This window comes from Geotrypetes seraphini, chromosome 5, assembly GCF_902459505.1.
Source record: "Geotrypetes seraphini chromosome 5, aGeoSer1.1, whole genome shotgun sequence".
Lineage (NCBI taxonomy): Eukaryota > Metazoa > Chordata > Amphibia > Gymnophiona > Dermophiidae > Geotrypetes > Geotrypetes seraphini.
This window is the reverse complement of record NC_047088.1, coordinates 250156590-250168787: the sequence shown is the minus strand read 5'-3', so window position 1 is coordinate 250168787 and position 12198 is coordinate 250156590. Positions and strand designations below refer to the sequence as shown.

The window sequence follows — 12198 nt, the reverse complement described above, 5'->3', positions numbered from 1 at the left end:
GCTTACTGTGTAACCACAAGGGGGTATATATGGACAGAGCATGAGCAATGTGTGCCGCTTACAGAATATTATCTGTTGTGTGCATTGCTTGGCACACTTAGGCATGCCCAGTGGCGTACCTACCATATGTGACACCCGGGGCCCATCATTTTTTGACACCCCCCCAAATGAGCACTAGAACACCAACACATACATTGTAAAACTAAATAAGACAGATCCCGCAGTCAATTGATCCTACAGTCAATGCCAACTGAAAACTATGTCCTTTTCATGCACACAGAACAGAGATACACCCTCGCCCAATATGGAATAATCACAAACTAAAAATAGAAATATGTAGACAAAAGTTAAACTGAACCGCCAAGAAACCAGACTCTGCATACAATGCAACACCCCAAAAACAGTAATACATGTCCTCTAATACTGTGCAAAATATAAAGACAGTAGATGTAAATTTGAAAAAACTGATACATAACAATCACCACTTTACAAATAAACAAATAAAAATAAAACAAATAATGAGAAATAAGAAAATACCATTTTATTGGACTAATCCATTTTTAAATTAGCTTTCAGAGGTCAAATCTTTCTTCAGAACAGTACTGTTATGGTATCCTGACCTGAGGAAAAGGGTTTAGTTCAAAAAATTGCCTTATTTCCATTTCCTATTTATAAAATTTTATCAATACAGTTACAATACTACTTGATTCTAAGTAAAGCAACAAAAAAATCTTTCTACTTTTTGTTGTTTCTGCTTTAATCATCTTCTCTTTGCTCTCTTCTTTCTATACAGCATTTGTCCTCCCTCCGTTCCATGCAACATCTGCCCTCTCTTTGCCCCTTCCATCCAGCTTGTGCCCTCTCTCTCTCTCTCTCCCTCTACCCCTTCCATCTACTGTCCACCCTCTCTCTGCTCCTTGCATCCACTGTCCACCCTCTCTCTGCCCCTTGCAACCACTGTCCACCCTCTCTCTGTTCCTTATGGCATCTTCTCTCTTTCTATGTCCCTTCAATAAACTGTATATCCTGTGCCCTTTCTCTCCTTTGTACATGATTGAATGTATTCTAAAACCATGTACATAGGAATGACCTCAATCCCCCTTTTCCCCCTCACTACACCCTAGAACTGGCGCCTACTTTTTATAGAATCACGCTGAGTTGTGCACGCAACTTTGACTTGGTGCCAATTAGCATAAAATATGAGGCGTTAATGGTTAACTATCAGCAACAATTAGGCCAATTAACCAAACAAGCTGTGCTTATAAATTGGCTATTTGTGTCAATTTGCAAACACGACTAAAGGTGCCATATGTAGGATCTGGGGGTGATTGCCCGGGCTGAATATTAACCCGACTGTAAACGAAAAAACACCAAAAAGAGAGAGGTTGCTTCCATTTTAAATCTAAACAAAAAGCAGTCGGGAAAAAAAGTGAGCTCATGTTCGTCCCTGCAGAGCTATAATTTTCAATTGTGAGGTTCAGTGAAAGAAGAGGGATTCCGTTATGTCAGTGGAGGTTTACATTAAAATCATTCATGTCACCTATCTGGAACAACTATATGCAGTAATGATGTCATATTATGTGAAAGTGAACAATAAGACGAGAAGTGATGTGTGTGTGTGTGCCTGGAAAGAGACATTTTACCAGAAGGTGTGATATCATTATGACAAACAGCTACATTAATTGAAATTTCCTGCTGCGTCATGTGAAAACATAGTTGCAGAAAAATGCAATTTAACATTATATATTATAGGCTACCACGCAAACTTAGGGGACAATGCAGAGAGGTCAAGAGAAGGTCATTCTCCACAAGTAATTATAGCCAGGGCTAGACGAGAAAGGATCCAGGTCTGCACCATGGGAACAATGGAAAAAGCTTAATGCAAGAAAGAAATATATAGCACCCTTCAAGGATATTTTTACGAGTTAGGTAGCTGTAAAAATGTCCTCCCATTTTGAGTGAGGAACATCAGTATATGTTTATAGGATGGGCGTCACCAGGTTCTGGGTTTATTCTTTTAGGTTTGAAAGGAAACTATATAATACCCTGGAACTGAGATGTAGGAAATCGTTGGACTTTGGTTCCAGCACAAGGTGGGTGCTGAGGGAGCCCAGCAGGATTCAGGCTGGATTAGAAGCATGGCCGCCGCAGGGTAGGAAGGAAGAGGAGAATGAGCCCTTCTCCCACCCCCTTCCCTCCCAACATCCCCCTTACTTCATGGTTGTTAAACAGCATCAGAAGGAAAATTCAACATGGTGCTGAAAAGCTCTGCCAGGCCCAACCCACTAGTGCTGGCTTCCTGTCGCTATGGCAACCACAAAAAGAACAGGGCAGATGCTGTAGAGTCGTTTGGCCTGTGAAGGCTGGGAGGCCCTGTGCTCAATTTTCCTTCCAATGCTGCAGCGTGTTGCTAATTTTATTAGAGGACTATAGCCTACAGCAGCAAGCCTGGACGGAGGCAGTGCTCCAGCGGTTATTAAAAACTTGGTGCCAGAGGCAGTGGCCTCTTCCTAAATCTGAACCTGGATTCAGGAACAGCAGCAGGCTGCCTCTCCTCATAGTTGGCTAGGATTTGTACTGAGAGAAGAGCTGCCCTAGGCTGGCTTGGCATAACCAAATGAGGAGATTCGAAGAGGCGCAAACTTCAGGGAGACTCTGGAGAGAGATTCCAATGTCATTTGAATATCCCTCAAAAAACGTGCGAGACCTACACAGTGGACCCGATGTTCAGGCCACAGGAGACAGTCTGCCTAAGTTCGTGGTTGACGGTAAGCCCAGATATTCAATAACAGACTGTTAATTCTTGTGCCCAGATTGGGGGAAATACGATGCTCAGCTTATAGCATTCTATAAATTATATGCATACCTGTGCACTCCATCTACGTTCCACCTATGTCAATGCTCACCTGCAATGTATGTGCTATCAAAGACTGGTGCATGCTTATGAGATAATGCATAACCAGATTATCGTTATGTGTGTTCACAAATGCATGTACATGTCTAGAATCCCAGCATTTATGTTCAAACTTGTTGCCTGAATCTACGCAGCTCTTTTATGTCCATAAGCACAAAATAAAGGAAAAACACCTTTCTAAATAAGGCCCTACTACTCATATGTTATTGAGCAATGATGTCATTGTATCCTTCTTGTTGTGGTTTTATATATGAATGATAATGATGAGAAAGACGATGTCCCACTTGGAGTACTGCGTTTAGTTTTGGAGGCCATATCTTGCTAAGGACATAGTCTAAAGACTTGAAGTGGTTCAGAGAAAAGCGATGAAAATGGTAAGGGGTTTGCACCACTAGAATTACAGGATAAGGAGGGACTTCAAAATGTAATTAAACTCTGGAATTTGTTGCCAGAGAATGCGATGAAAGCAGTTAGCTTAGCACGGTTTAAAAAAGGTTTGGATAAGTCCATAAACCATTATTAACATGGATGTGGGGAAATCCACTGCTTATTCTTAGGATAAGCAGCATAAAATATGTTTTACTTTTTGGGATCTTGCCAGGTACTTGTGACCTGGGTAGGCCACTGTTGGAAACAGGATGCTGGGCTTGATGAGCCTGCTTTCTGTCCCAATATGACATCTCTTATTTTCTTATGACTTGATGAACTGAACATGTACACCTTAGAAAACAGGACCGTGAAATTCTATGCGGTTTACAAACAGTAGGATGTGCAATTAGGTTGAAAATTAGTTACCCAAGCATTTAGAAAACAAGGATATATCTTTGAATGCCTCCTAAATTCCAAATAAGAATTGGAGGATCTACAGCAACAAGAGGGCATCCGTTGAAAATCAGGGGTGGGAGATTTCAAAGCGACACCAGGAAGTATTTCTTCACCAAAAGAGTCGTTGATCATTGGAATGATCTTCCACTGCAGGTAGTTGAGGCCAGCAGCGTGCTAGATTTTAAGAAAAAATGGGATAAGCATGTGGGACAGTGGTTCTTAACCTTGTTGGAGGTACTGAACCCCACCAGTTTCAAATGCGTGTTCACCGAACCCTTCTTTATTGGAAAAATAAAATATGATTTTTACAAATTCAAAACATAGGTATACAGTGAGGGAAAAAATAATATAAATTTTGAAAACAAAAAAGTTCTCCTATATTTCGAATAATAATAACATAATCATGAAATTTACTGCAAATCAGTGTGACTTCTGCTGTTGCCTCTCAGAGACCAGTTCAGAAATGCGCGGCTTTACCTTGGCAAGTGCCACTCTCGTGTCATTTTTGCAACAAAGTCTGTTCCTTTTCTTCGTTTTTATGTCCAGCATCCTCGAAAAGGATTGCGCGCTATATGAGTCGGAGGTATGTTTTGACCTCCGCCGAACCCGCGAGACTGACTCACCGAACCCCTGGGGTTCGGTCGAACCCAGGTTAAGAACCACTGATGTGGGATCACTTCAAGGAAGAAATTAGGGGGGTGGGTCATTAGAGTGGGCAGACTTGTTGGGCCGTGGCCCTTTTCTGCCGTCATTTTCTATGTTTCTATGATCAAATGTTCCAAATCCTTGTCCCATAAATGTGACTGTTGGGCAGACTGGATGAATCACGCAGGTCTTTATTTTACACACGGGTATAAGTGACACGTTTTTAAAACCACACGTTTAAATACAGCCAATAAAGAAACTGTGCCAAAAAGGTGATACTAGGATCCCTTCATTTGCTTCACTTTTCCTAATTAATGAGTGTTTTCATTTGTTTTATTTTTTTTTCTACAAAACGTGCGGCTAACATTTCCAGCCTGTGTATTTTGGACTGACCTGTTATGAGCCAGGCGGAATTTAAAACCCAGACATTGTCTTGACACCCTGTCCATCAGCAACCCTGCTTTTCTTGGCAGTCTCTCTTAATTGTGCTTCCAGAATATTTTTAAGCATCTTTCTGCCTTTTGATATGGAAGAAGTGCATTTGAAGGGCAGGAGGGAAACGAGAGAGAGAGAGAGAGAAACAGAAAGCTCTCCAGCGTCTGCTACTCTTATTACCGTCTGCCATATTTGACCCAAAGAAATCTCTGAAGCCCAAGGACAAACCTGTAGGTTTACAAATTTATACAGTGCTGCCAATGCATATAGTACATATTCCTTGTGGCTTACCCAGGGTATGTGACACCCAAAGCCGATCATTTTTTAACACCCCCTCCCCCCAAATATTTTTTTTTTTAAGTAACTCTCCCCTTTGGTAGACCACTGCCTGAGGAAGGGGATTTTGGTCTCCAAAAATAAGCCCAATAAAAAGATTACCTTATTTCCATTTTCTATTTATAAATTTTATCAATACAGCTACAATAATACTTTATTCTAAAGCAACAAAAACTTTTTTTTTCTACCTTTTCTTATCTCTGGTTTCTGCTTTCCTCATCTTCTCCTCACTTTCCATTCCATCCTTCTTTCTTTGTCCCTTCCAGTTTTTTCTGTCTCCACTTCCTCCCCGTGCTCCAGCATCTCCCCTTCCCTCCTTCCCACTCCAACTCCAACTCACCCCATGGTCTGGCATTTGCTTCCCTTCCCCCATGCCCTAGGATCTCCCTTTCCATCTCTCCCTTTCTCTCCATACTCTGGCATCTCCTTTCATTCCTTTCCCTCCCTCCCTTCTTTCCCGATGGTCTGGTGTCTCAAGTCTCCTTTCCTTTCTTCCCAACATGCCCCAGCAACTCTCTATTCTCCTTCCCTTCCATCTCTCCCTCTCCATCCATGCTCTAGCATCTTCCTTTCACTCCTTCCCTCCCTCTGCGATGGTTTGGCATCTATCTCCTTCCCTTCCCTCCCCCCATACCCTGGAATCTTTCTCCCCTCCTTGGTCTGGCATCTCCTTTCCTTCCTTTCCCTCCCTCCCTTCTTTCCTGATGGTCTGGCATCTCAGTCTCCTTTCCTTTCCTCCTCACATGCCGCAGCATCTCTCTATTCTCCTTTCCTTCCATCTCTCCATCCATGCTCTAGCATCTCTTCTTCCTTTCACTCCCTCCCTCCCTTTGCAATGGTCTGGCATCTGTCTCCTTCCTTTCCCTCCTCCCAGCCTTGGAATCTCTCTCCTCTCCTTCCCTTCCTTCCATCCTTCCCCCTCCATGCTCTGACATCTCCTCTCCTTCCTTTCCCTCCCTTCCCAATGGTGCAGATCTTGAAAGCCAATTACTTTGAAGATCCGAAAGCAAAACTGAGCACCAACTTTGAGTGACTAAACAGAACTCCTCTGGATCTGTACAACTTACTTGTTGAAGCCTGAATGCAGAAATACTGGGAATAACTTTAAACAGATAAGTTATGCTGGCATATTTGACATTCAGACTTGGAACACAGAGCTTTGCTAAAAATCTGCCTAAAGACAGGGGAAATTATCTGTACATCTTTACAAGATTCCCATCCCGTTCCCCATAATTATTCCTTTTTTTGTACAATTGTTTTTAATAAAGGTAAAACAGGCAGATTTATTCCTTTCATCGACTAGTGATTTAAATTATGATTTAAATGCATTTCATTTAAATCAAAGTCACCCTGCTCCCTACTGATCTAAATTGCCACTGAAATTAAATCCTCCTCATTTTCAGAACATTGACATTCCACATTCAGCCAGATAATTATCTGCACATATGGCCATTAATTAGGCTAATCTGCATGACTTGGTAATGCTGAAAACCAAACTGGATCTTGGTCCTCGAGGACTGGATTTGCATATATCTATCCTACACTCCCTCTCATGCCTGTACTCTCCCACCTCCATTGGTAGGTGATTCCAGGCATCTACAGTACTTCTCTCGCTCTGCAAAGAAGTGTTTTCCCTACCTTTTCTTTTTGCCTCACCCCAAGGCAGCGATTCTCAACTCAGTCTTTAGGGCACATCCAGACAGTTTGATTTTCAGGATATTCACAACGAATATGCATGACATAGATTTTCATACCAAGGAGGCGGTGCATGCAAAATCTCTCTCACGCATCGTCCTTGTGGATAGCCTGAAAACCAAACTGGCTGGTTGTACCCCGAGGGCTGAGTTGAGAACCTCTGCTCCGAGGAAATTTGATAATAATCTATTTCCATTTCCCTTGTTTTCCGAGCCTTTACTCGGTGTTTTCTCCCCACCCCCCTCCGACTTCTCCCATCTAGAAAGGCAGACCCAGAAATGTACCTTGAACAATTGGCGATCTCAATCTTGGGTCCTTCACAGCCACGACCTCCACAGTGCGGGTGAGGGCTATCGCATGCCCTGGCTCTGCACGTGCACGAACCTGAGCTGTCACCGTCAAAGTGTTCGCATGGTTGCCACGGAGACCACAGCCCAAAACCACCATCTGTAGTCAGGTTCCTCACCTAATTAAAAGAATAAAAAAACATTGTTTACTTATAGATAAGTGATCCAACTGCCAGAAAAAGGGAGAGGAGGTTCAGAGAGACCACATATACAGAACGAGATAATCCAGCAGAAAATGTGATTTTGTCTAGAGAAATCCCAAGAGTTATGTCCGCTGCTAATCAGGCCTGCTGTACAATGGATGTAAAATGCTATTTATTTCATCAAGGTTTAAGACTTCCTGATTTTTCAAGATGCAATTACTCAGTAAGCAGTACCCGCCGAGCTGCACAATGATGTTATATAACCCCTCGCTCATTACCCTGCTATGATTCTTTACATTCTGTGGACTAAACAAGGACAAGACAAACTCCAGGCGGCCGACAGGGCTGATTTCAAATGGCAGAAGCTAGGGCTGTGCAATCCACAGTGCACTGGATGCAAGTTCTACCACCAGGGCTGGCAAAAATCCCCCCAACTTGAAGCTGGGCCACCTGGCAGCTCTGCAACCCTTATTTCGCCATCCTGGGCATTCCACTGGAACCTAGAGATGGGCGTGACAATTTTATTTATTTAAAACATTTCTATTCTGCTAAAACACTAAGCAGATTATAATCACATACGTAATTCAAAACAATTCGACAGTTTAAAAATCAATCCAACAGGTAACACTTTCTCCTTTTCATTATCTCAAAAAAGTCTTTAATATAAAGATGGGTTTTCAAACCTTTTTAAAAATTGTTCTGTTCCCTTACAAAGTCTCAACATTTCCAGTAATTTAAGAACATAAGAATAGCCTTACTAGGTCAGACCAATGGTCCATCAAGCCAGTAGCCCGTTCTCACATTGGCCAGTCCAGGTCACTAGTACCTGGCCAAAACCCAAGGAGTAACAACATTGCATACAGAATCTCAAAGAATAGCAAGATTCCAGAATCCCAGAGAGTAACAAGATTCTAGAACCCCAAAGAGTAGCAACATTCCATATGGAATCTCAAAGAATAGCAAGATTCCAGAATCCAAGAGAGTAGCAAGATTCTAGAACCCCAAAGAGTAGCAACATTCCATACAGAATCTCAAAGAATAGCAAGATTCCAAAATCCCAGAGAGTGACAAGATTCTAGAACCCCAAAGAAGAGCAACATTCCATACAGAATCTCAAAGAATAGCAAGATTCCGGAATCCCAGAGAGTAACAAGATTCTAGAACCCCAAAGAGTAGCAACATTCCATACAGAATCTCAAAGAATAGCAAGATTCCGGAATCCCAGAGAGTAACACGATTCTAGAACCCCAAAGAGTAGCAACATTCCATACGGAATCTCAAAGAATAGCAAGATTCCAGAATCCAAGAGAGTAGCAAGATTCTAGAACCCCAAAGAGTAGCAACATTCCATGCTACCGATCCAGGGCAAGCAGTGGCTTCCCCGTGTCTTTCTCAATAACAGACTATGGACTTTTCCATTTGTTCTATAGGAGTAACCTAGCTATTGGAAAAGCTGCCGACCAAGTTTCTACATTTCTCACTTGACTCAGTCCATCGACAGATAGCAGCATAGCTCCCTCTGATATTAAATGTCTTCTTGGTCAATATAATTTCAATACATCATGAAAATACCAAGGTGCAACAGAATACAATATCTGGTGTATTCTCAAAATTTTATATGCCACACTTGCTTTCACAGGAAGCCAATGTAGTTGTTTTAGCAAAAGCGTAGCCTCCACAAATCTTGAGGAACCCAAGATCACTTGTACCACAGCATTTTGTACAACTTACAATGCACTCATCCTGGTGTTAGTAACACCAAGATATACCTCCCCCCCATACAAAACCGTACTCTGGTTTTTAGCACAGGCTGCGACAGTAATAGCTCTAATGCTTACAGGAATTCAATGAGAGACCTGTTACCACCGCAGCTAGTGCTAAAAACCACGCTACGGTTTTGTAAAATGGGGGATAATGCATTACCACAATCAATTCTTTGTAGTACCAATCGTTGTATCAGATCTAAAGTCATTAGCAGTAAGCCTAGATTTCAATCTGGATAACGGACAGGTGTGGAAAAAAGGGAAGATTTCACTATCTGAATATCCTGCACAGACAACCTTCCTCCATGTCTTTCTCAATAACAGACTATGGACTTTTCTTCCAGGGACTTGTCCAAATCCTTAAAACCAGCTACGCTATCCGCTCTTATACAATTGGTGATGAGAAAAACTCTCTCGGTGCTATTCCATAAATAGTGCTTAAAGTTAAGAGGTGGTAATTGATTTCTTTCGTTTTCTATCCCGCTCTCCCCAAAGAGCTCAGCATGGGTTACAGGTTGACGTACATAATATACAGTTAACAGGTTATAATTTGCCACCTTTTTGATGCAGCTTTCAATCCTTAACACTACTCCTCTGCCCTCCAACCCAGCCAGCAGATTAACCCTTCCCCTTAACTGTATCCATGACATCCTGTTTGTCTGTCTTGGCTGTTTAGATTGTAAGCTCTTTCGAGCAGGGACTGTCTTCTTTGTGACTCTGAACAGCGCTGCGTACGTCTGGAAGCGCTATAGAAATAATTCATAGTAGTAGTAGTAGTGTGAAGTGTTTCAGTCTTTGGGAAACAGAGCTGAGCTTGTGATGTCATAATGCCTCATTCCACCAATAAGAGCCAACCTCTTCAGTGATGTCACAATGGCTTAATTGTCCTGTACTCCCCTCTGCCCTCCAACCCAGCCAGCTGATTAACCCTTCCCCTTAGCTATATCCATGGCATCCTGTGTGTCTGTCTTGGCTGTTTAGATTGTAAGCTCTTTTGAGCAGGGACTGTTTTCTTACTCTTTGTGACTCTGTACAGCGCTGTGTGCATTTGATAACGCTATAGAAATAATTAATAGCAGTAGTAGTTACAGCATAGGTTTTTTCAATACAAGTTTTGATCTTAATTCGACACATACTAGGGATCTAATACCACTATACATAGCATGGTTAATAGAAATAGCGTTTACGCCCAGACCCTCTCCCTAACTTTAAGTATGGCCATTTGCACAAACTTAAACGTGGTGCAAAGTTTCATGCCTAAATGAGGTGTAGATCCTCTTTATTCTATAACTATGTGCGTAAATTCAAGGAACGCCCCTGAATTGCCCACACAATCTATGCTCCATGTTTAACACTGTTTTTGTTTGATGTTTATGCTTGGTTGAACTAAAAAAAAAAAAAAAGAATTATAAAACCAACCAACCAACAAAAAGAGAACAGGATTCAGAAGGTGGGCAAAATGCAAGGGAATTCCTATGTTTATCTACCAAAGCAGCAGACAGGCTAAGCCAACTGGCCCTAATCTGCTCTCATCCACCATGTTACGGGGTTCACATCATACTCACTGGGCATTCGGTAATGTTCTGAGTCCATAAACTCATGTTGGAACTGTCTTCGATGGTAGTACAGCGCTTCTGTTTGCTGTCCCAGCCACAGTAGGGGTCCCTGGCTGCCAGACACATCCTGTGGGAGAACAGAAGATCACAGCACTCATTACAACTCAAGAAACATAAAACAAATGTCTTTTGCTCCAAATAATTCCATGACTGCTCGCTGGTACAGATCTTTCCGGGGGAGGAGGGTGCGCATCTTTGAACAAGGAAATGTCACCTCGATAACACAGCGGCAAAGGCACGTCAGCAAATATTATTCCTTCAGACTTGGTGAGACACAGAAGAAGAAAATTTGCTTTCCAAATCCCACTCTGCTAATTTATTACTGGGCCAAATGTCAAACAAGGCACCCTCTGTTAGCATGTGTCCTCTGCCATTCTGTCCATCCGCAGAGGTTAGACAAGCAAAATTACCCAGTGGTCCAATAATAAAGGCTTTCAATTAGCCCAGGCCTTGGGTTGGAACAATGATCTCTTTTATGATGCAAAAGTTCAAACTGTGATGAAGAAAAAACCACAGCTGAACATTATTCCTGTGTCTCTGATTGACCTGAACACTGGGGCATTCAATACCGCTCCCGAATCCATATTTACAGTCTAATTGTTCTCCCGACGTAGATAAAAAGGACTAGGGCTCAGCTAAGGCAGTGGGAATCATTCATCATATTGGCCAGCCTAAAGTTTTATTGCTTAATTTCATTGGCGTTTTCTATACAATCACTCAGGACAGAACGTCTGCAGTCACTGTTTAAAGCTGCAGGACCTGCGAGTGGTTTTGAAAATATCATAGATTCTTTACTGTCCCCCCCTGTTGATCTTATCGCTCATTCACTGGAAAAATCCTAAATCCCATTACCTTCACATCCCAAAGAATCTTTGCTTAAGTGTTGCATTGACGTTTGTTAGGGTCAGTGGAAAGCAACTAGAATAACATAGAAACATGACGGCAGATAAAGGCCAATGGCCCATCCAGCCTTCCCTTCTGCACCATCCATCTCTTTCTCTCCCTATTGGCTAAGGCTCTTTATATTTGCATCTCCTCTTCCTATAGGCTAAGGCTCTTTACACCTGCATTGTGAGGTCACAGAGCTTTATGATTATAGAAACATAGTACAAACAATATAATAAATACAAGTGGAATACACCAATACTTCACCACAATAATATATTCCAAAAATCCCACTGCCTTAGAGGAATATAGAGAAAATTTCCAACCAAAAATGGAGAAAAGACTTCAGTTTCTTCCAGGGAAAATTCTCACCTGGGATGTTTTTTTCTATGCAGCTGTATAGTTAAGCACATAAGAACATAAGAATTGCCACTGCTGAGTCAGACCAGTGGTCCATCATGCCCAGCAGTCCGCTCACGCGGCGGCCCTCTGGTCTAAGACCAGCACCCTAACTAAGACTAGCCCCACCAGCGCACGTTCTTGTTCAGCAGAAACTTGTCTTGAATCCTTGGAGGGTGTTTTCCCCTATAACAG

General features: G+C 42.2%; 1 protein-coding gene across 5 annotated transcripts in view; it reads right to left on the bottom strand.

Annotated features, from left to right (window-relative positions):
- The window catches only part of SEMA5B (semaphorin 5B), a 653562-nt gene that overhangs the window by 60297 nt on the left and 581067 nt on the right, over positions 1-12198 (bottom strand). For all 5 annotated transcript variants that reach the window (XM_033946987.1, XM_033946982.1, XM_033946985.1 and 2 more), the window contains 2 exons: positions 10669-10786; positions 7135-7316 (listed from right to left, as the gene is read on the bottom strand). In XM_033946987.1, the coding sequence (XP_033802878.1) occupies positions 7135-7316; positions 10669-10786 (300 nt within the window). The remainder of the gene's footprint in view (positions 1-7134; positions 7317-10668; positions 10787-12198) is intronic.